We start from the raw sequence: 23,254 nt of genomic DNA, 5'->3' as shown, positions 1-23,254 counted from the left end.
ATAGGCACACACACCACATATGCACGCATCACATACAGACACCATACATACATGCATGTATATACACATATCAGGTACATATGTATGTACACATATCACACACATAATATACACCACATACACACATATCATATACACCAGAAACAAAAGAACATCTTTTGGTGAGGCAGCCCCTGCAGGGTCACAAGGCTGCACGGTCCTGGAGGTGAATGCAGTGTCTTTCACCTCTTCCCATCGCCCTTCCTGCAGTGACGTCATAGGTAAACAACACAGGTTTACTTGTCATTGTGAGAAAAGCACTTTGTTAGGGACATGGACAACAAATTAAAACTCTGCTTTGGCCTGTGTTTGCTGTGCTGTTAGCACCCTGGAAAGCACCTTGGAACAGAAGAGAGGAAGGGCATTGCGAAGGCTCCTGCCCTTGAGGAGGCACGGCCTACGGGGCAGATGCACAGGGAATGACTTGAGAGTAGAAGCGTTCATCAAGGAGAGTGTGAAGTAATTGACTGTTATGAATAAAAGACCTAATATCGCGGGGTACAGAGTGCTGATGAGGGAGGCTACGCCGCTTGACTGCCGATACGTGCAGCCCACAGCATAAACTCTGTGGCCAAGTGTGCAGTTTGCACGGAGGGAGTCTTATCGTTATCACTCATGCTGGGAATTGAACCCAAGGCCTTGCACACGATAGTCCAAACTCTACTGCTGGGTTACACAGCCAGACTATCTGTGCCTGGGGCACAGTGATTCAGGAAAACCCAAATGCCAATGCATCCTCTCTCTCTCTCTCTCTCTCTCTCTCTCTCTCTCTCTCTCTCTCTCTCTCTCTCTCTCCCTCCCTCCCTCCCTCCCTCTCTCTCTCTCTCTCTCTCTCTCTCTCTCTCTCTCTCTCTCTCTCTCTCTCTCTCTCCTCTCCCTGTGTGTGTGTGTGTGTGTGTTGTGTGGATGCATCTGCTTCTCTGGATCAGGTCACAGTGACTCTGGAAGAACTAAGAGGATTAATCCAGGTGACATGATATTCTAAACAATGCTCTTGAGGAAGGCAATGGGCAAGTTTCAGAGGTGACTGGGTGTGGCGGTGTGCACCCCTTTGGGACACTAGAGGAGTCAAGGCAGCAGGATCAGGAATTTAAGGTTGTTTTTGGCTACACAGTGAGTTCAAAGCCAGACTGAGCTACCTAAGACCCACGGCTCTAAAAAGTTCCCCCAAAGCAAACAAAAAAGCAAAAATCATTAATAATAAACATATACCAAAGTTGTAAATACAGAATATAATATTTGCTTTCTTAAAGTCTGCATATTATTCAGGGGTTCGTGGTGCAAGCTTTTAAACCCAGTCCTCAGGAGACAGAGGCAGGGGGATCTCTGAGTTTGAAGCCAGCCTGGTCTACAGAGTGAGTTCCAGGCAACATTACACAGAGAAGCCCAAATCTCGAAAAACAACAAACAACAACAACAACAACAACAACAACAACAAAAAAAAACATCTGTATATTTATGAAATAAAAATACCGGGAAGGGTCAGGTTGGCACACACTTTTAATCCCATCACTCGGGGAGGCAGAGGCAACTGGATCTCTGTGAGTTCGAGGCCAGCCTGGTCTACATATCCAGTTTCAGAGCAGCCAAGGCTACACGGAGAAACCCTGTCTCAAAAAATAAACAAACAAATAAAAAACAAAACAGAAAAAATAGGCACTAGGGGACGTGCTGGCCCGTACTGCATCCCCAGCACTTGAGAGTCTGTGTCTTGTAAACTGAGAGCAGTGTGAGTTACATAGTGAGATTCTGAGGAATCCCAAGGGGTCCACAGCTGCTGTCAGCAGCAGGTAGAGACGACAGCTTTTCTTCACTTTTTTTGTTGTTGTTTGAGACAGGGTAGCCCTTTAGACCAGGCTGGCTTTGAACTCACAGAGATGTGCCTGCCTCTACCTCCCGAGTGCAGGGGATTAGACATGTGCCACCCCTGCTTAGCTTTACTTTCTATATTCTATTTATGTGCCCTGACTGCCAAGTCCAGTCGGCTTATAACCTGAGTTTTTGCTGCTTCATGTGCCCTCTTTTTAGTTTGTCATTTGTCATACATAGTTCCCATAGATTAAAGTCTGCCTTTCACATAGTACAGACCTGTCTGGTCCCTGTAGACTTTAGGTCAGTAGCTCCTGATTTGGATGATCTTAATGAGCTTCCTAGGGATAAAACCTTCCATTATTAACTGCTTTAATTGTTTTGTGTGTTTTTTTCTGAGACAGGATCTCACTGAGACAGATCTGGCTGGCCTGGAACTAGCTGTGTAAACCAGGCTGGGCTCAAACCTCAGAGACCTGCTTGCCTCTGCCCCGAGTACTGGGATTAAAAGCACGAGTGCTCAGCTTGTTACTAATCACTCGAAGGAACCGATAAGTTCGTTTTGCAATGCTGATCACACCCCAAAAATTTACTCCAGAATCATCTGTGCTTGAGTCTTTTTAATAGGGGGGAGTCAGTCACGGGGAGGGGGGGGCTTAAATGTGGTAGCCTCCTTAGCTACCGTGGGCATGTACTGTAAATCAGCTGATCCAAATTTCTCACTGGTAAATAGAATATGGAAAGTACCCTACAATTGCTGGCTTTCCCTTGCTTTTACTTTTCCTGCCATAGGCTTTAGTGTCAGGAGGTGTTTCCAGATCACCATGTAAATTCTTCTCAGGCATGAAACTCCCAATGCCCTTGGGGTGACCCACTTTTCCCAGTATTAGTGTATGAATTTTTAAACCTCTTTCATCAGCAACTTGGCTTGTTTTCTATCTAAATAGATGCCGTCTAACTGCCTGCCTGCCTGTCTGTCGTCTATCTCTCCATAATCTATCTATCTAATGTATATGGGTGTTTTATCTGCAGGTGATTCTGTACACTTAATGTATGCAGTAACTGCAATGGAAGCCAGAAGAGGGTGTTGGATCTCCTGGCTCGCCCTTGAGTGACAGATGTCACCATGTGGGTGTTGGGAAGGATCTGGAGTCCTCTGGAAGAGCAGTCAGTGCTCTTACCAGCTTCTCGACATCTCTCTAGGCCCCAGGGAAATAACTTTTCATCAGCGCGGCACAACGTTTTCAACCCAGCCACAGGAGTACACACAGTTACAGCAGGAACTGGGTACTTTCAGCTCCATGCCCGGCTTTTCAAAAGGCTCCTAGCTCTCCTCTCCCGAATAATTTCCCTTCCTGGCCTCATAGTACTTTGGCAGAAATTGTTCCAATCTGTCCTATTTTGGAGCCAAATTTCTTTACTTTTCTTTGAGCTCTGAAATTTCTATCAGAGTCCGTTTATACTCCAGTTCTTTCGGTAGTGTCTCCGTAAAGCCCTGGTGTGCTGCAATCTGTGTAACCAGTTTCCGTGAATGCTCAGCCGGCCTGAGAGGCTCTAAGGACCATGGCTGACAATCCCCTCAGAAGTGCTAAGTTCTTACAAAAATGGTACATTATAAACATTTGTCTTGAAATTTCCATTCGGTGTCATAGGTTGATTACATATTTTCTTTTATCTTCTTGTTTTCTTCTCAAATCATGTACTTACAAACGGCCGTGACATTTTCCAGCTTAATCATGAATCTTTGTCCCTCTGAATACCCTCATTTCCAGTGAATGCCTTGAAACCAATCCCAAAGTGGACCGCAAGGGTGTTTTCATCTCGGAAACTTGTTCCTCCATCCGTCCCGAATTCAGATACTCTCAGAGTGGTACGGCCCGTGCTTTGAACTGTTTCTGAACAATTGATTTAATAAGCCGTCACATCCTGAAGGATACTTGTTCTTATCATTAATTGTTGTAATCCGTTTGGTCAGTGATTTGGTTCACTGGGAGCCACTAAGTCTGGCCGGTCTTCTCAGCTGCTGTAGAGAATCTGGGGTTTTTGTTTGTTTGTTTGTTTGTCCTTTGTTTTTTGTTTTTGTCTTCTTGAGACAGAGTTTCACCAGTCCACCTTGGCCTGGAATTCTCAGCAATCTTGGGCTTCATCCTCCTGAGTTCCGGGACGGCAGGTGAGAACCGCCATGCTGTCCCAGCTTTGCAGCCAGTCATTTAAAGCTATACCTTCAGTGTCAGAGCACAGGCACCCTTGAGTATCATTAATAAATTAATAAAACACTGAAAACCAGTGGTGCACACAGAAAAGGGCTTTGTTGCCTTTGGGGGGGTGCGCAGTGCCCTCTAGAGTAAGGAGGTTCTACACTCTTGCGGTTGGGGGGCGGGGAGATACTGAGTACTGGCTGGGCAGTGGTGGCATAGGCCTTTAATCTCAGCAAAGGCATCTCTGTGTTCCAGGCCAGCCTGGTTTACACTGTGAGTCCCAGAAGAGCCGTGGCTACACAGAGAAATGCTCTTGAAAAAAAGAACAAAATAAAAATAAACCAATCACCCAAACAAACTAAACACTGGCTGGGCCTCTCTTTTTCCTGACTAGAGTGTGGGAGGCAGAGTGGCTGCAGGAATCCTGTAAATTTCCACTCTTCTCCTCAATGTTAAACAATGCAGCCAAGGAGTATCGAAGTCTGAGAGGTTAAGGAGTCCTTTCTCAGGTTCCCATTTACACGCATCATGCAGTTAACATGGTGCACGGAGCTTTTTAGAGCAATGTCTTGAAAAGATGAACTGAGAAGAGGTGCTCTGCCTTCTCTGTCCCGCACTCCCCCACTGCCTAGCAAAGAGAAGACCGGCCTATAAAGGCCCAACACTGCATGGACCACTAACACAGGTAGTGGATCACTGCTGAGGCAGTGTTCACAATCTTTTCATTCAGTCAACCAGGAATCGGCCACCACATCCAGCCTATGGAGGTGGGGAACCTGGGAGAGAGGAGGAAGCACTTCCTTGAATATAAACCCAAACAAACTAAGGCTTTCAGAGATTTCCTGTTACCCTTTGAGGGACAAAAAAGTTGTGAGCAGGCTGGCTCTGTTGGTGCATATACCCTTGATCTCAGTAACCTGGGCTATACAGCTAGACAGGGGTGGGGGTGGGGGTGAGGGTGGGGGTGGGGGTTGAGGGGAGTGGGGGTGGATGGGGGATTGGGAATAGGAGTAGGTGGGGTTGGGGATATAGCTCAGTGGTAGCGCGCTTGCCTAGCAAGCGCAAGGCCCTGGGTTCGGTCCCCAGCTCCGAAAAGAAGAAAGAAAGAAAAAGGGAATAGGAGTAGGGGGCTGAGGGTGGGGATTGGAGTAGAGAGGGAGATGTGAACTCAAGTAAGTTACATTACTGAAACTAGTAATGATCTGTATGAGTCCCAAGACAGCTATGGTGAGTAAAAGATCAGATCCCCAAGAAGAGCACATCTTAATTTTATTACACTTAACGTATGATTCTAGAAAATTTTACTTTGTAGAGTTCTGTAGCCTCAGCTCACAGAGATCTGCCTGCCTCTGCCTCCCAAGGGTTGGGGTTAAAAGTGTGCACCACCAGATCCAGCAGATAAGATTTTCAATTTACGTGCATAGACACATAAATTATGTGGATCCATGTGTGTGTGTGTGTGTGTGTGTGTGTGTGTGTGTGTGTGTGTGTATACACTCATGTGGATGCTTACAGAGGACAGAAGAAGGGGTTGGATCTCCTGGAACTGGAGTTTCAAATATGCCGAAATGGATGCTAAGAATCGAGCTTAGGTCAGTGGTTAAGAGCACTGACTGCTCTTCCAGAGGTCCTGAGTTCAAATCCCAGCAACCACATGGTGGCTCACAACCATCTGTAGTGAGATCTGATGCCCTCTTCTGGTCTGAAGACAGCTACAATGTACTTACAAATAAATAAATCTTTAAAAAAAAAATTAAAAAAAAAAAAAAGAATCGAGCTTAGGGGACTGGAGAAATGGCTCAGCAGTTGAGCCCTGGTTGCTCTTCCAGAGGACCTGAGTTCAATTCCCAGCACCCATGTGATATAGCAGCTCACAGCTGTCTGTAGCTCTTGTTTCAGGGAATCTGACATCCTCACACAGACATGCATGCAGTCAAATCACCAATGTACATTAAATAAATAAATAAATAACCAAACTTAGGTTCTCTGAAAGAGCAACAAGTGTTGTTAACCGCTGAGCCATCTCCCTGGCACTGTTTATCAGCAGGGTCTCTCTATGCATCCCTGGCTGTCCTGGAACTCATTACGTAAGCTTGAACTCATGGAAAGTCTCCAGGGCTAGGAATAAAGGTATGTTCCTCTATGTTCACTATTTTTATTATATTTTTATTTTTAAATTTGATTACTTACTTGGAAGGTGAATGCAGGAGAATCAGGAGTTCAAAGGTAGCTTAAGTTTGAGGCCTAAAATACTTGAGGCCTGTCTCAAAAAATTAAAAACAACCACAAATGTGTGTTCGTGTGCCTGTGTACATGTGTGTGCATGTGTGTATGTATGTGTGTCTCTGTGTGTATATGTGTGTATATGTATGTGTGTGTCTGTATGTGTATGTGTGTATGTATGTATGTGTCTGTGTGTGTATCTGTGTGTGTGTGTGTGTGTGTGTGTGTGTGTGTGTGTGTGTGTGTGTGTGTGTATGTGTGTATACTTGAGACTGAGCTCAGGATGCTATACTTTCATAGTAAGCACTCTATCACTTGGCAGTACCCCAATCTCTTTTTTGTTTAATTTTGAGACATGATCATTCTGAGTTGCCCAGGCTGTCCTCAAGATTGGAATCCTTCCCACTTCTGAATGCTGGGAGTGGTGATGTGGGCTGCAACGTTGGACAATGAGTAATTTCGAAGGGTGCTCACTAGCTGATTTGCGGTAATGAACAGCTACAGCAAAACTCTTTAGTTTATACTAAAATACCTCAATAGGACTGTTTTCTTTAAAAAAATAATCTGGGAGAAAGGAGGTTGGTGGTGGAGCTCTGGCTCAGAACATTGTGTGGTCTGATTTGAGTGCTCTTTTTGAAACCCTTTGTTGGGTTTTCTTGTTTTTGTTAAAACAGAGTCTCTCTACATAGCCTTGGCTGTCCTGGAACTCACTATGTACACTACTCTGGTCTTAAACTCACAGAGGTTGGCTTGCCTCTGCCTGAGGAGTGCTGGGATTAAAGCCGTGCATCTCTGCTGCATTTCTGGTTGCTAGGATGCTCTGTACTCTGTACTAGAAACTGTTAACCCTCTAGTCTCAAAGAGCTCAGGTATGAATTCTCCCCTTCCCCTCCACTTTTGGGGTCAGTATCCTGACACCTCCAGTGCAGCCAGACCTGTCTCTGCTTCAATTTGCTGGACTCTCTCATACAGAGTGTCTTAACTTTTCCTCTCTTTTCAGGCATAGTGAAAATAAGATTAATTTGAGTCTTTCCTATTTATTTCTGCAGAGAAATGTCACGTCTGTCCCTTCTTTAAGTTTCTCTGATATTTATAATCTAAACTGCCCTTTCGACACCTATTTACTGCCTGGGGTTCTTTTCTTTTCATGTGTGTCTTCTCAATAGACTGTGAATTTCCTCAGGGTAGGAATTAGGTCACATTTATCTCCCTGTTTCCCCAGGCACTTAATAAAACACCTCACTTTCATAGTCTTCCCAAAGCACTTTCTTAGCCCTTACCTCATTTGATCATTACACCAATGTTAAGAGATTGGAGGAACAAGAAATATGTATTCCACCACCACCACCCCCTTCTGACAGGAAGGAGGGCCGTAGTCCAAGGTCTCACGGCTTGAAAGGGACAAAGGGAAGAGGTAATTGCACAGGGAGCTCTGTCCAATGAGAGGTTTCCACCGCTTTCTTCCCGATCTTCCTCTGGGAGGCAGCCTCTGTACCTTCGCCGCCCAGGGCCTCCTGTCCTTTCCAGACGCTAAGACAGAGCTTTGGAGTTCAGTATTTAAGACCTCGAAGACTCAGGAGATGGAATTTCAGTAAACCTCCGATCAGCTGAAACATCACCAAAGCACGCCCGCTATTTTGTTCTGAGCACTGTGCGTGGGTAGGCCTGGCATTCAATGAGGCTGCAGAATTAAGGATGCATAAGTGATTTTTAAAAGCTTTGGGAAATGACTGCGCTCTAGCATTAAACACGACACATGGCAGCTGATGCTGACCAAGGGCATAAAAGCTTTCTGCCCCAGATCATCCCTCTGTGTACACGAGTGGAAGTCTCTCTCTCTCTCTCTCTCTCTCTCTCTCTCTCTCTCTCTCTCTCTCTCTCTCTCTCTGTCTCTCTCTCTCTCTAAGATGGACCCTCTATGTAAATCAGGCTGCCCTCAAACTAAAAAATCTGCTTACCTCCCAAACCTGGGGTTAAAGGCACGAGACACTACGACTGGCCCTAGATTGTTCTAAAGTGGGTGTTTCTCAACCTTCCAAACACTGCAACCCTTATATATAAATTCTCATGTTGTGGTGACCCCCCCCCACCATAAATTATTTCCATTGCTACTTCATAACTGGAATTCTGCCATTATGAATTGTAAATATGTGTTCTCCAATGGTCTTAGGTGACCCCTGTGAAAGGGTCATTTAACCAACCAAAGGGGTCTTGACCACAGGTTGAGAACTGCTGTTCAAAGGAAAAGCTAGACAGCCCCATTTCCTAGCACACTTTTGCCCCATCCTATCAGTTTGTTCTCTGATGCAAGACATCTAATCACTGGGCTAGGGAAATGGCTCAACCATCGATCGCTCTTCAAGAAAACCTGGGTTGGATCTTCAGCACCTAGATGGGTGGTAACTGGAACCAGTTCCAGAGGATCCCACAGCACCAAGCATACAAGTGGTACACAGACATACGTGCCGGCCGAACACCCACACATGTAAACAACAGTGAAATAAATAAAAATGTAAAAAGAGCTCTAACAACCTTGGAGCAGTTTCTTATAAGACTTTTTATTTTTTTCAGATGGGCAACTTCAGCATAGTGTCCAAGCCTAGCTTTGAACTCTAGACCTTCCTAACTCAACTTCCAGAGTAGGTGGAATGAAGGATGAATAGTACAGGTTCAGGTAAACATATTATTTTTTTAAAATAAGTCACCTCTTGATTGAGTACCCTTAGTTCTACAAAACCAGTGTAGGGGGTAAGGAAGGATGAGAAATAAGGGGGAGGGCAGGGCAGTTAACATGGCTCAATGGGTAAAGGGCTTGCTATCAAGCCTATGATACGGGTTTCACTCTCAGAACCTGTAGCTTGGAAAAAACTGATTCCCGCAATGTCTTCTGACCTCCACAGCACACGTAGGACACACAGTAAGTAAAAACGTGATTTAAAAAATAATAAAGGGAGAGCGGAGGAGCCCAGGTTAAGAAATTCAAGAGGTGAGGCTGGAGCGATGGCCAGAGGCTCTGCGTTCAAGTCCCTGAACCCAAAATCTGGCAGCTCACAAGCACCTGTAACATCAGCTCAAAGGGCTCTGGCTCCCTCTTCTGGCCTCCGTGGACACTGCCCACACATGGCGCATGCGTTCGTCCAACATCTCTACATAAAAACAAATCAGTTGGGATGCAGTGGGCAGAGACAGGAAGATCTCGAAACCAACAACGCCTTGGCAAAGGTGCCATCTGCTCGATTTTCGAGCACCACAGTGGCAAGCCTAAGCTTCCGGGCTGGGCCGTCACCTCCATATACCTTTCCGTGCCTTAAATCTTATCCTCCATTAAATGGGTAAAGTTCCGACTTCCAGGCTCCGAGCGGCCTCCGAGGCAGTTGCGCGGAGCGCGCGCACCCAGGGCGGGGCTACGCCAGGCGGGAACGAAGGCCCCGCCCCGTCCCGCGCCCGGCTGATTTAAGACCGGTTGTGTCTACGCTGGCGGGAGCGCCCATCCCGGGCAGGCCTGGGTCTCAGGGCTCTGGCAGCGAGGTGTGCAGGTTAGCGCTCGATGACCCGGAGCTCGCGGCCACGCCGCGCTCGCCCTTAGGACTTCTTGGCGGCTCAGACGGTAGGACGGCGCCGGAGAGCGCGTTCTGCATCTTGATCATCTCCGGCCTTGGAAGGGTCACCTCTTGTGAAAACAGTCGGCACGATCAATCTGCGTCCAGTGCAGCGTGCAGGGACGGCTGGAGGGCTCAAGCACGCCTGCGTCAGAGCTCGGCGCTCCTGCGCGTGTGGCCCCCGCTGCCTGCGCAGGGTGGGGGTGCAGCCAGAGGTCACGTCCTGTGGTCGCAGAAGGCGGGCGGCTCTGCTGAGGACCCCAGGGCGGTTGAAACCCTCGTGGCTGGGTGCCTAACTGGCCCGCAAAACTTTATTTGTAGGTGTAGTTCAACAACATTCTGAATTGGTAAAACCGAACTTATTGGTAAAACTTAACTAAATAGCTTTTGTTGACAAGTGGATTGTTATTAATTTTTGATGTTTCGTGCAAGGCAGGAATCGTTATCGCGGCTTTGCAGGTGGAACAGTGTTGGCACCAGAAAAGCGAGCGTTTCACTTAAAACTCACACAGAAAACATTGGGGTGGCAGAGCCACAAATTAATGCCTTAGCATTGCGCCTCCTCAGCTGATTCCCCTACACCACGTTACAAAACAAACGGCTAGTTGCTTTCATGTGACTCATAAAAGGAGCGAATAAACCAATGTTCTGTGGACGTGAAGCGTTAAGTCCTAATAAGCTTCAGGCTGCTTCTTTCGGGCTCATCGCTCTCTGTTGATTCTTTTCAAGGTGCACCAGGTTCTGGCAAAACACCCATAGCTATGTCCCCATAACTTCAGCTCTGTGGGGCATTGTAGGGCCTTCTCTAGGAACATTGTTACTGGAAAGGCTGTTGTAGTTCAAGTGTCTGTCACTCTTACCCCCAGACAGACAGCTCTTCCCTGAGATGACACTGTCAGAGAAGCACCAGAAAACCAGTGTGATATGCCATAGCTGAGCTGTCACTGGGCAGAGGCACACTGGGATTCCCCACCAGCACCTACACCCCTCAGTTTACTGGGAACATGAGAGCAGCAGTTTGTAGCTCGTAGCACAATGGTAGTGGAAGGAAGACACCTTCCATTTGAACTTAGTGGACTTGGGTGGGTAGGGTGAAGTAGAGCCATTTTTTGGACTGCTTGGGAGACCTTTTGTTCTTGGAATGTAAGGTATTCTGGTATTTATTTGTAAGTTTATCCATAAAATGCTGAAGAATTTGGGGATCCTGATGTTTGATATAGCCCTGCTCTATAAGACACATCTTTGAGCCAGAGGTGGCGCGGGAGGAAGAGGGTCAAGGTTCAAAGTTTGCCTCAGGGGCACAGAGTTGGAGCCCAGGCTGGGCTTGTGAGACCGCCTAAGGTAGCTTTAGCTGGAACAGCCAGGGGGTTGTTCAACTTGCATTTCCTTCCATTTGTTTCCATACAGATAATACCAAAAGACCCAGATGGCGTCCGGAGATTTCTGCTCGCCTGGAGAAGGGGTGGAAATACTGCAGCAAGGTAAGGGTCGTGTCCAAGGTGGGGTCTCACCGCTGGGAAGAGACACCATGGCCACGGTAACTCTTATGAAGGAAAACATTTAACCGAGGCTGGCTTAACAGTTTCTGAGGTTCAGTCCATTATCATTATGGTGGGAAGCATGGCAGCCTGCAGGCAGACATGGTGCTGGAGTTGCTGAGAGTTCCACGTCTTCATCTGCAAGCAGCAGAAGGAGGCTGTGTCTCACACTGAGCATAGCTTGAAAAAAAAAAAAAATATATATATATATATATATAACCTCACAGTCTGTCTCCACAGTGACACTTCCTCCAACAAGGCCACACTTCCTAATAGTGCCACTCCCTATGGTCAAGCATCCACACACATAAATCTATGGGGACCAAATCTATTCAGCCCACCACAGGTAGATAGATATCTGCAAAGGGCCTGATGACTTTTCCAGAGGTCTTGTCCAGATCCTTGTCTCCTGAGATGAAAAAGGTTCACAAAGCCCACAAGAACGGTTTCACTCACAACCCTCCCCCTCCCATTTCTGAGGAGAGTAGAATCTAGGAGGTTCTGGGGCACTTTAATAAGAAGCAGGTTGGGGGTTGGGGATTTAGCTCAGTGGTAGAGCACTTGCCTAGGAAGCGCAAGGCCCTGGGTTCGATCCCCAGCTCCAAAAAAAAAAAAAAAAAAAAAATAAGAAAGCAGGTTGGACAATAGATGTTGCATGCCATGGTGCACTGGCAATCTATTGCCAAGGTAAGTGCGGCTGGCCTGTCCCTTAAAGGCTTCTTTCCTACTTGTCTTTTCATGTTGCTCTGGTAGCCCAGGCTGGCCTTGAACTTCTGATTCTTCTGCCTCCACCTCACAGTTTTGGAGATTATAAATGTGCCTTACCACACCCAGTTTTGTGCCTGCAAATGAAAGTAAAAGATTTATTTCTTATTCTCTAAAATGACTATGGATATAATAATCCCAAGAATAAATGTGTGTGTGGTAGATAACGGTAGAAGCTGTCAGCAGAGCCCCTGGGAGAGAGATGAGGTAACCACAGGACACCGACCTCTCCATGTTCTCTTGTACCTGTGCTGCGCACAAGGGTTACTCAGCTCTGCTTACACGGAGGGAATTCTAAGTGGCTGGGTAATCTCTCCCTTCTCATTCCTCAGCCTTGCTGGTGTGAATGAGTGAGGCCTTATCCACAGTTGGAACTCGCATGTCTGTTTCTCCCTCAAGAACTCTGACGATATTGGCCACGCTTGGTGTCACATGCCTGTAATCCCAGCACTGAGGTGGCTGAGGCAGGAGGATTACAAATTCAAAGCCACCCTGGGGCTACATAGAAAAACTTAAAAAGCAAAGTTTCTAGTAAACGCATGCATGGATGGAGTATTTTGGCTACCATGGTGACCCATACTAAAAGATCTCTCTCTTTTATTTTTTTCTCTTGGAGCTGGGGAGAGAACCAAGTCCACAGCAAGCACGTGCTCTGCCACTGACCCCCACCCTTACATTTCTATTTACCAAGACCTTGACTTTGCCACTAGAGCTGCAGCTCTCAGTACTGCCCTTGCCTGGCATGTTCAAGTCCCTGGCAATACGCAGCATCCTTAGTTCCTCCCTTCCTCCCTTTGGTTAGCATCCTTCTGTACAAAGTAAATGCTTTCTAATCTGAGTGTTGTTTCTGGTTTATTTGCGATTTATGTTTTGAGGCAGGGTCTTGCCATGTAACGCAGGCTCCTGTGGAGGTCATGTAGCCCAAGCGGGCCTCGAACTCCCAACTCTAATGCCGAGATGCCAAGTGTGTGCTACCACAGCCAAATATTTGTTTTATCTGTTTGTTCCTGTGAGCTCTGGAGTGTAGGGTTCAGAAGACACCTGGGGTTGGGGATTTAGCTCAGTGGTAGGGCGCTTGCCTAGCAAGCGCAAGGCCCTGGGAAGACTCCTTTCGGGAGTTGGTGATTGCATTCTGTCCTGTGGTTTCTGACCAACTGGGCGCGGCTGCACATGTCCTTTACCCGCCGGACTGTCTAAACAGCCAGCAACTATTTATTTATTTATTTATTTTTCTTTTCTTTTTTTTCGGAGCTGGGGACCGAACCCAGGGCCTTGTGCTTGCTAGGCAAGCGCTCTACCACTGAGCTAAATCCCCAACCCCAGCAACTATTTATTTTTGGCAACATCTCACTATGCTGTCAGGCTGATGTCAGATTCTTGTGCTTAAAGGACCCTCCCACCTTGGTCTCCTGGTAGCAGGGACTACTAGGTGTGTGTGTCGTTGCTCCTAGCTCTCCTCGTTTTCCATTTAAGTTGCATTATATTTAGAGAATTTTCCTACTGAAATCACAGGGTTTGATTTTGTTTTCCGTTTTTAGAAATAAGCAATGTTATGCCCAGTTATCTAAAGCAAGGCGTCCATGTATTTGCTTTGTGTGTCTTTTTTTTTTTTTTTTTTTTTTTTTTTCAGAGCTGGGGACAGAACCCAGGGCCTTGCGCTTCCTAGGCAAGCGCTCTACCACTGAGCTAAATCCCCAACCCCTTTGTGTGTCATTTTTTAAGTGTGTGACAAGCAGTTTCCTCCGTGTGCCCTGACGGAGGAGGACCTCATACAGAATCCGTATTTCAGCAAGTTGTTGCTCAGTCTTTCCCAGCACGTGGACGAGAGTGGCTTAAGCCTCCCGCTGGCCAAGGAGCAGGCTCAGGTAAAGCCCCCGGGAGGAGGGACGACAGCAGGAAGAGGAGGGTAAAGTCCTTGAGAGACACACCGTCTCAGACAGGGGTTCTGTTTTGTTTTGAGGCGTGGAGTGAAGTTCGACTTCGTAAGACAGCATGGCTGAGGTACGAGATCTTACAGAGAGTTATCCAAGAGCTGCTGGTGGACTACTATGTGAAGGCCCAAGATACAAACCTAACCTCCGAAGACAAAAAGGTGAGGCCGGAGAAATGAGGTAGGTGTTAGGTCCAGGGATGAGGACAACCAGGCTAGCCAGTTGTGGCAGCATATGAGGCTGTGGAAAGAGCTAAAATGTAGGAATTTGGGGCTAACCTGGGCAACACAGGGAGCCCCTGTAGGAAGAGGGAAAAGGAGAGAGAGAAGGAGGAAAGAAAGGAAGAATGGACAGGGGTACAGGGAGGTGGAAGGAACCCCAGTAATTCAGTTCTCTGAGGTGGTCACTTGCTTGAGGACCCTGAAATGTGTGAGGAGATGGCCAGGATGGAGACATGGCTGTGAAGTTCTTTTTTGTTCTTTTGAGATGGTGTAGCCCTTACTGGGTAGCCCTGGCTGGCCTGGAACTGGCTTTGTAGACCAGGCTATCCTCAACCGCACAGAGATCTGCCTGCCTCTGCCTCCAGGTTACTAGGATGAAAGGCCAAGTCAAAAGTTGTTTGTTTGTTCGTTTTTATTACAAGACAGGGTTTCTCTGTGTGGCTGCCTTGGAACTCCCTCTGTTGACCAGGCTAACCGGGAACTCACAGAGATCCTCCTGCCTCTGAATCCTGAGTGCTAAGATTAAAGGTATGGGACACCACTTCCCGGTTAAGTCAGAAGTCTTACAGTCTTATTTTTTCTTGCTTTCTTTTCATTTTCAGTTTCATGAGACCCTTGAACAGCGACTGCTTGTAACTGAGCTGACACAACTTTCCGGTCCTGGGCGGGAGAAGGAGATGCCCCCACTGCTAGGGCTGGAGAAGGCCGATCTCCTGGAGCTCATGCCTCCCTCACAGGTTGGGAATGGACCCTGGATCAAACATTAGGTTCTTGTGTATCAAGTGTCTGTCTGTCTGTCTCTCATCCTTTTCGGCAGGATCTCACATATTTATTTCAGGTTGGCCTTGAACTTTAGATCCACCTGCCTACACCTCCCAAGTGCTGGGATTACATGTGTGCACCACCATGCTTGATTTATGAGGTGCTAGGGGATCAAACCCAAGGCCTCTTGTATGCTAACATTTTCTCTGTTTTTTCCTTTTCAAACAAGTCATCTTCTTCCTCCTCTTCATCAGCTAATGTGTGTTTTGCCTAATTGTATGTCTATGCACAATGTATGTGGAGTTCCATGTAGGTCCTGGGACTTGAACTCAGGACCTCTGGAAGAGCAGCCAGTGCTCTTAACCGCTGAGCCATCTCTCCAGCACCTAATATTTTCTTATTAAGCTTTACTGTTTTTCTAACAATGCTACAGACCATGTGGTCAGACTCAAGGAAAATATTATACAGAAGACTAGAAGGCCTGAAGTGCTACATCTAGAGTTGCATTCTGTCTTGTTTATATGATGACTGTATCTTATTAGTTAGGGTTCCATTGCTGTGAAGAGATACCGTGACCAAGGCAACTCTTATAAAGGGCAATATTTAATTGGGGCTGGCTTACAGGCTCAGAGGTTCAGTCCAGTATCATCAAGGCAGGAACATGGCAGCATCCAGGCAGGCATGGCACTGGAGGAGCTGAGAGTTCTGCATTTTGTTCTGAAGACAGCCAGAAGACTGGCATCCTCAGGCAGCTAGGAGGAGGGTCTCAAAGCCCAACTCCACAGTGACACACTTCCTCCAACAAGGCCACACCTCCTAATAGTGCCACTCCCTGGGCCAAGCATATGCAAATCTCCACAGACTGGATGAGCTGGGCACTGCATCACTACCCTCTTTTGTTTAGCTGGTGTTCCTTCTCGGAGTCCATTTCTGAGTCTGTGACAGACAATTTTGGATGATTTGCCCAGCCCTGGTAGTGTTTCTGTTGCTCCACTTCCTTGGGGTAGCCCTGTTTGCACCAGGCTAACTTGTGAAGGTGGCAGACCTCAGTTACCATGGCCACACGATGTGTGTGTCTTACTGAGACACTTCCCAATGCAGACACAATCTCTACTTGCTCTGCCTCTCAGCCAGACACTGACTGGGTGAAGTGCAGTGTTACTGTAAACAACGCGTGCTAACGGTATTCTATTCTTTGCTCACGCTCATTTTTAAACATATGTGAATGCTTTGCCTGCATATATGTCTATGCACCGCATACCTGCGGAGGCATGACGGGGTGATGGGGTTGGATGTCCTGGAACTGGAGCTACAGTTGTAAAGTTGGAAGCAAACCTGGGTCCTCTGGAAGAACAGCCAGTGTTCTCAACCTCTGAGCCATCTCTGCAGTCTTCTCCCTTTTAAAAACTCGTTTAGGAGACAGGCCTAACTCTAACCCTGTTCTTGTGGCTGGATGAACTCTCTGTGTAGGTCAGGCTGGCCTTAAACTCAGGGAGATCCACCTGCCCCTGCCTCCTGAGTGAGAACTGGGAACAAAAGCGTGCTCTGTTACCCTTGACCTATCCCCTTGGCTTTTCTTAGACAGGTTATCACTCTGTAGACCACATTGGCCTCAGACTGGCCATGAACTCATGACCTCAAGTTCAACATCATCCTTGGCTATTTAGTGAGTTAAGGGCAGCTCGGGCTACAGGAGACTGCCTTTAAAAACCAAAAGGACTCCAATCAACAGAGGTAGTTGAAGAGTAGTGGCTAAGGCTGGAGAGACTCTCAGTCGCTATGAGTACATACACTCTTGCTTAGGAGTTAAGTCCCCAGGACCAACCTGGGGTAGAACATAACTGCTTATAATTCCAGCTCCAGGGTCCACCTACTTCTGGACTCCGTGGGCACCTACATTCACCTGTGAACATTCCCCCAAACAGACATAAACATAGAAGGAAATCTTTAACAAGAAATCCTGGGCTGGAGAGATGGCTCAGTGGTTAAGAGTACTGACTACTCTTCCAGAGGTCCTGACTTCAAATACCAGCAACCATATGGTGGCTCACAACCATCTCTATAATGAGATCTGATGCCCTCTTCTGGTATGTATTGAGACAGCTACAGTGTACTTACATATAATAAATAAATCTTTAATAAAAAAGAAATCACCAGAGCTTCCAGGGACTAAGCCACTACCTAAAGACTATACATGGGCTGACCCTGGACTCTGACCCCATAGGTAGCAATGAATATCCTAGTAAGAGCACCAGTGGAAGGGGAAGCCCTGGGTCCTGCTAAGACTGAACCCCCAGTGAACAGGATTGTTGGGGGGAGGGCAGCAATGGGGGGAGGATGGGGAGGGGAACACCCATAAGGAAGGGGAGGGGGAGGGATTAGGGGGATGTTTGCCCGGAAACCGGGAAAGGGAATAACATTCGAAATGTAAATAAGAAATACTCAATTAAAAAAAAAAAAAAAAAGAAATCCTAACACTTGGAGGCAGAGGCAGGTGGATCTCTGTAAGTTTGAGGCCAGGCTGGTCTACGTAGCGAGTACCAGGACTGTCTCAAGCTAACAAACAAACAAAACCACCACAAACCGCTTTCCCCAAAGAAACAATAATAAACATAAAGAAATAAAATGCTTCTTCCATTAGTGTGGGCAGAGGGTGACTGATAGCTTCATTGTATCAGCTTAAAGCACTCCCGGGGAAGGGGCCATAGCTCAGTGGTGGAGCCCGTACCTAGCATGCCCAGGGTCCTGATTTCAATCCCCGGTATGACAAGAATAAACAACGCCTGGTAGGGGTCCACTATGTGGATATACACAATTTGCTTAGTGTTACTAGTTTGTGTTTTTGAGACAGGGTTTCATGTGGTCTCTGGCCTTGAATTCCCCATCCTGCCTCAGTCTCCCAAATGTTAGGATGAGTTAGTCACCATTCCTGGCTCTCCTGGTGCTGTTTCTTTGGTTGTAAGGCTGTCTGTGTTCTCACACCTACTGGAAGGTCTTCCTCGTGCTAACCATCTGTGTGCCTCCAGGATTTCGTGTGGATGAAGGCTCGGCTCCAGCAGGAGGTGGAGGAGCAGCTCAAGAGGAAATGCTTCTCTTTGCTGTGCTACCATGACCCCAGTTCAGGTGCGAGCCGCCCCGGCCTGCTCTGTGCCCTCCGTTCCCTGGCTGGCCAGCTTTCTCAGTTTGATGTGGGTCTGAGGCAAATCTTACTCTGTGTTTCGGGCTGTCTAGCCAGGAACTCACTCACTGTGTTACCCAGGTTGGTCTCAAACCTGTGGCAATCCTGTCCCAGCCTCCCAAGTATTGGGATTATTGGCATGACCCACCATGCCCGGTTTAGACTACTCTGAGACTTCAGAATCAGAAACGTTTGATTATTTCCTTGGTAGTGGGATTGGAACAGGCTTTGTCAGGACTCCTTTACTTGTGGAATCAATGAGCTGGGTGATCTCTCGCTTCAGGAAAAGATGAATTGCTTCCTCAGGAGGTGAGAATGGCAAAGAGAGAAGTTCAATGTATCCGGGTCCCCCTTATTGTTTTGTGGTTTAAGCATGTAGGACTGCAGGCTGTAGAGGTACTCAGTGGCTGAGAGGCCCCTGGTCTCCCAGAGGACCCTGGATTTCAGGATGCTCACAAGTGCTTATGACTCCAGTTCCCTGAGATCTGGCACCCTCTTCTGGACTCAGGTGTACACATCGCTATAGACACATGCACACACATCATTTTAAAATAAAAACCAGGGGCTGGAGAGATGGCTCAGCGGTTAAGAGCATTGACTGCTCTTCCAGAGGTCCTGAGTTCAATTCCCAGCAACCACATGGTGGCTCACAACCATCTGTAATGAGATCTGGTGCTCTCTTCTGGCCTGCATTCACCTATGCAGGCAGAATGCTGTACATAAAATAAATAAATAAATCTTTAAAATAAAAACCAGGAAAAGAAAGGAATTCGAGGCTTGGGCTGGAGAATTGACTGATCAGTTAAGAGGCTCTTGCAGAAGACATTCCCAGACATTCTAGGAGGACTGGGAAGTTTTTAGTCTCTGCATGCACTCCCATGCCTGGGAGTGCCTTGTGCACTCCCTTGCATGGACCCTCCTCCCACAATTACATAACTCACAGTAAATCCAAATAAGCTGGGTGTAATGGCGCACATCTTTAATCCTAGCACCTGAGACGCAGACGCAGATGGATCTCTGACTTTGAGGCCAGCCTAGTAGTCTGCATAGCAAGTTCTTGGCCAGCCAGGGCTACACAGTGAGACCTCATCTCAAATCAATATCAAAAACAACAACAACAAAACAAAAGCTGAGGGGTTACCTAGTACTTGGGCTACAGCAGACATAGTCCTTTGAATTCCTTGGACATCCTGGAGCACCCAGTGAGAGCCTAACTCTAAGATTCAGGCACCATTAGAGAAGCAGGGGAGAGACATGCAGTGGACATTGCAGAGCAGTGTCCATTGGGGGTTTCCCTGTCCCCTTATCTGTGCCCAGATACTGATGGAGACAAGCTGAAAGCAGCAAAGGTCTGGACGCTGACCGAGGTCCTAGTCAGGGAGAAGCAGCAGTGCATGGAGGCCAAGGGCCAGCAGAAGGAGCAGCTGGTGCTGCTGGAGAAGAAGAGGACCACGTACTCCCAGGTGTGCTGGGCGGTGGCCTAGTCTCCTCCATTTGACGCCGGGGCTCCTTCCGCTAAGCCAGAGCTTCCTCCTCTTACGGCTTGCTTGTTGTCTTGGGGTCCAGGTGCTTCTCCGCTGCCTCAGTTTACTGCAGAGGCTTCTTCAGGAGCACCGGCTGAAGACTCAGTCGGAGCTGGACCGCATCAACACCCAGTACCTGGAGATCAAGTGCAGTGCTATGATCCTCAAGATGAGGTGAGCTGTGAGCCCAGTGGATCAAAGAGACTGTCTCTCACGCCAGCCCTGTTCCTCATCACTCTCCACCACGCTCGGACCGGTGGGTCCCAGGAAGTGTCACACAGCAGTGTATGATTCAAAAACTTACAACACTGTTAAGTATTTATTTTATAGTCTTGTGAAGTAGGTGTTTTACTGTGAGGTCAGTTGCTTGGGGATTCCCAGTGACTTCTCTCTCATCCCTGTACCTTGACTGTGGTTTTTGTTTTTGTTTTTTCCATGTTGTATTTCTTCCTTCCCTCTATCAGGATGGAGGAACTGAAGATTTTGTCTGACACTTACAGTGCCGAGAAAGTGGAAGTACATCGCCTCATTAGGTAAGAACCCCAAGAGCTGGACGCCACTGTTCACGGCCTCTCCCACACTCTTCAGACTTGTCCCCGTTGGCAGGTCTCTATACCTGTCCGTTTTCTGGCGACTCACATCTTCTATTGAACTTTCTCTGCCGGGGCTCTTAGGGACCACTTGGAGGGAGCCATTCGCCTCCAAGAGCAGGACATGGAGAAATCGAGACTGGCCCTGCACACCTATGAGGTCCTGGGAGAAGACTTTGAGAACCTGGTGAAGGAGTACACCCAGCTCAAACTGGCAGCTGAGAACAAGCGCTGGGCCCTCCAGGAGTTTAGCAAGGCCTACCGCTGAGTTGAATGTAGGCAGAACCAGGAAGCATGGATTCTTCATGGCCACCTTCTCTTCCTGCTCAGTGGACCACCTCCACCACAGGGGAATATGGGGACACTTGCTTAAAACACTGCAGTCTTCACGACACCCTTCTGGTTTCTTTCTTGTTTACAGTGACTGGGTCTCTTCTGGAAATGTAGCTATCAGATTTATAAAATTCCGTGCATATCTGTTTTGCCTCAGTCCTGTGTAATAATTTCCTGAATAAAGTTGTAGTATTATGCCTTAGAGTTTTAGTCATTTTCCTTGATCAAAGATGTAAAAAGGGGGTTGGGGATTTAGCTCAGTGGTAGAGCGCTTGCCTAGGAAGCGCAAGGCCCTGGGTTCGGTCCCCAGCTCCGAAAAAAAGAACCAAAAAAAAAAAAAAAAAAAAAAAAGATGTAAAAAGAATATTGAAGTCTGTGTAGGTGTGTGTTTGAATAAGAATGGCCCCCATAGGCCAATATATTTGAATCCTTTGTCATCAGGGAGTGGAACTCTTTGATAGGATTAGAAGGATTTGGAGGTGTGGCCTTGGAAGTACTGTGTCATTGGGGCTTTGAAGTTTTAAAACCCTGTGTTAGACCCAGGTTCTGCATATGGACCAGGATGTAGCTCTCAGCTACTATTCCAGTCCCTCTTCTGAGACCAAGCAAGTCCCCAGTTAAATGCTTTCTTTGAGTTGCTGTGTTCGTGGTCTCTTCATAGCAGCAGACAGTGACTGAGACAGTGGGTGGCAGAAGAGCTCAGTGGGTCCTAAGACAGATCTGAACTTGATTGCTATGCAGATAGAGGAAGGTAGATGTACCAGCCTGCCCTAGAGGCCTAGAGGCTTCATCTAAGAGAGGGGAAGTGGATTAAATGTGGGCTTGTCTACCCGCCCCTGAGGAGTGTTAGGAGTTCTGACTGATTGGAAACCATTTTGTCACCATGGCTAGCAGTGGGAAATGTTATAATAAAGCCGCCAGGCACACACCTCATCTTAGCACACAGCCACTTACATTCCTGTGACAGAAGGACCTAATGCCTCTTCCAAAGCAAAGAGTGGAATACATCTGACAGCAAAATTCTACAGTCTGCTTAGCTGAGGCGAGGCAGGGTCTGGCTGGTGTCAGCTCAGGAGGAGAGCAGGCTTCTCAGAAGCTACTCAACCGTGGTCCAGAGAAACCAGCCAGTGGGAGACTTCCGAGGTCAAATGAAGGTCAGGGCTGCCTGGGAGGAACTAAGGTCTCTCACTTTATATTAAAACCTTCCTGTAAATGTCACCAACCCCTGTCTGTGCAAATGATGGTTCACGTGAAGCAGTTTCCCAATTTATTTAGAGAAAAGTTTATCTGTAAAAGAAAATTTAAAAATAGCAGGATGAATACCAAGGTATTTTTAATCTACATTCAATATTGACAATACTTTGCTCTTTTTTTTCAGTCTCCTTCTTTCCCATTTTTTGCTTAAAAACTATTCCTATTATCTTATGTTTATGAGTGTTTTACCTGCAAAACTTATGTATATCATGTGCATACGTGGTGCAAGCAGAGGCCAGAAGAGACTGTTAGAAGCCCCGGAACTGGACTTACAGGCAGATGTGAGCAACCATGTGGGTGCTGGGAATTGAACCCAGGTCCTCTGGGAGAAGCAGCCAGTGTTCTTGACCACCGAGCCATCTATCTGGCCCTCTTTCTTAAAGAATCAGATATAAATATACTCTGTGGGGATAATCAGTGTGGAAGCATCGCCTGTCAATTAGAATCCAATGGCCACTAAGCTGAGGGAGGATTAGAAGGTGAGACGTTTGGGAGAGAGAGAGGAACTCTGGGACAGAGTTAGGACATAGAATAGTGTAGCCAGGTTACTATAAGTTAAGAGCCAGTTGGGGAGCCAAGCCTAGGCTAACGCCATAAGCATAACATAACTAAGTCTTTACGTCTTTAATTGGGAGCTATAGGATGCATAGGAAAGCCAGAATTACTTCTATAGCAGATCCCCCCTGAACCACTTTACAGTAAGTTACAGATTCCAGGAGGCAACTCTTAACACTTAGGGCATTCCTCCATTTAACTAATACAATTATTGTTCATTAAAGTTAATAATTCTGTATTATTATCTGACTATTATCCAGGTCATCAGATTTCTCAGACTTCTTTTCCTGATCTCAGACCCAATAAAATCTAATGTCTTACCCTTAAACGTTAGGTTTCATTAGTTTCTTTTTCGTTAAGTAGCACTGATAAGCAGCCGAGGCTGCTTTCAATTCATGGTCTTCCTGCCCAGGCTCCGTGTGCTGGGTTGTGTACATGTGCATATATGTTGTTCATATATTTCTTTAATGTAAAAGGTCTTAGCTTAAGCCAACCTTCAATCCAGTCCAACTCAGCTTGTATGTGCTGGAATCACTGGTGTGTATTTCCTGCTTGTCTTTTTTCTTAATGTTTTTTCCTGTTCCTCCCCACTGGGAAATGAACTCAAGGGTCTCGTACATGCTACCACCCAGCTACAACCAGCTTTTTAACTGGTGTGCGTGCTTGTGTGTGTGTGAGTGTGCGTGTGTGTATGTGAGTGTGTGTATGTGTGTATGACTGTGTGTATGTGTGTGTG

The 23,254-nt window shown here is 47.0% G+C and overlaps 1 protein-coding gene across 3 annotated transcripts; it reads left to right on the top strand.

The window, feature by feature from the left end:
- The first annotated feature begins 9,704 nt into the window (after nucleotides 1-9,704).
- Haus4 (HAUS augmin-like complex, subunit 4) lies at nucleotides 9,705-20,911 on the top strand. 3 transcript variants are annotated; one of them, XM_087585617.1, is made up of 10 exons: nucleotides 9,705-9,805; nucleotides 11,276-11,349; nucleotides 13,894-14,036; nucleotides 14,132-14,263; nucleotides 14,926-15,060; nucleotides 18,112-18,208; nucleotides 19,581-19,726; nucleotides 19,830-19,960; nucleotides 20,251-20,319; nucleotides 20,461-20,911. In XM_087585617.1, exons 2-10 carry the CDS (start codon nucleotides 11,295-11,297, stop codon nucleotides 20,642-20,644), a joined length of 1,092 nt encoding a protein of 363 aa, XP_087441743.1. In that variant the 5' UTR covers nucleotides 9,705-9,805; nucleotides 11,276-11,294; the 3' UTR covers nucleotides 20,645-20,911.
- Nucleotides 20,912-23,254: the final 2,343 nt, after the last annotated feature.

This window comes from Rattus norvegicus, chromosome 15 (genome assembly GCF_021556685.1).
Source record: "Rattus norvegicus strain SHRSP/BbbUtx chromosome 15, alternate assembly SHRSP_T2T, whole genome shotgun sequence".
NCBI classification, from domain to species: domain Eukaryota; kingdom Metazoa; phylum Chordata; class Mammalia; order Rodentia; family Muridae; genus Rattus; species Rattus norvegicus.
This window is presented reverse-complemented; position numbering and strand designations above follow the sequence as displayed.

What these genes read in the sequence shown, in the direction of transcription:
- Haus4 (XM_087585617.1), top strand. Translation starts at nt 11,295, where the DNA reads ATGGCGTCCGGAGATTTCTGCTCGCCTGGAGAAGGGGTGGAAATACTG. An exon ending in TGGCCAAGGAGCAGGCTCAG is followed by an intron (nt 14,037 to 14,131) that starts GTAAAGCCCCCG and finishes TTTTGTTTTGAG; the next exon opens with GCGTGGAGTGAAGTTCGACT. An exon ending in TAACCTCCGAAGACAAAAAG is followed by an intron (nt 14,264 to 14,925) that starts GTGAGGCCGGAG and finishes TTTCATTTTCAG; the next exon opens with TTTCATGAGACCCTTGAACA.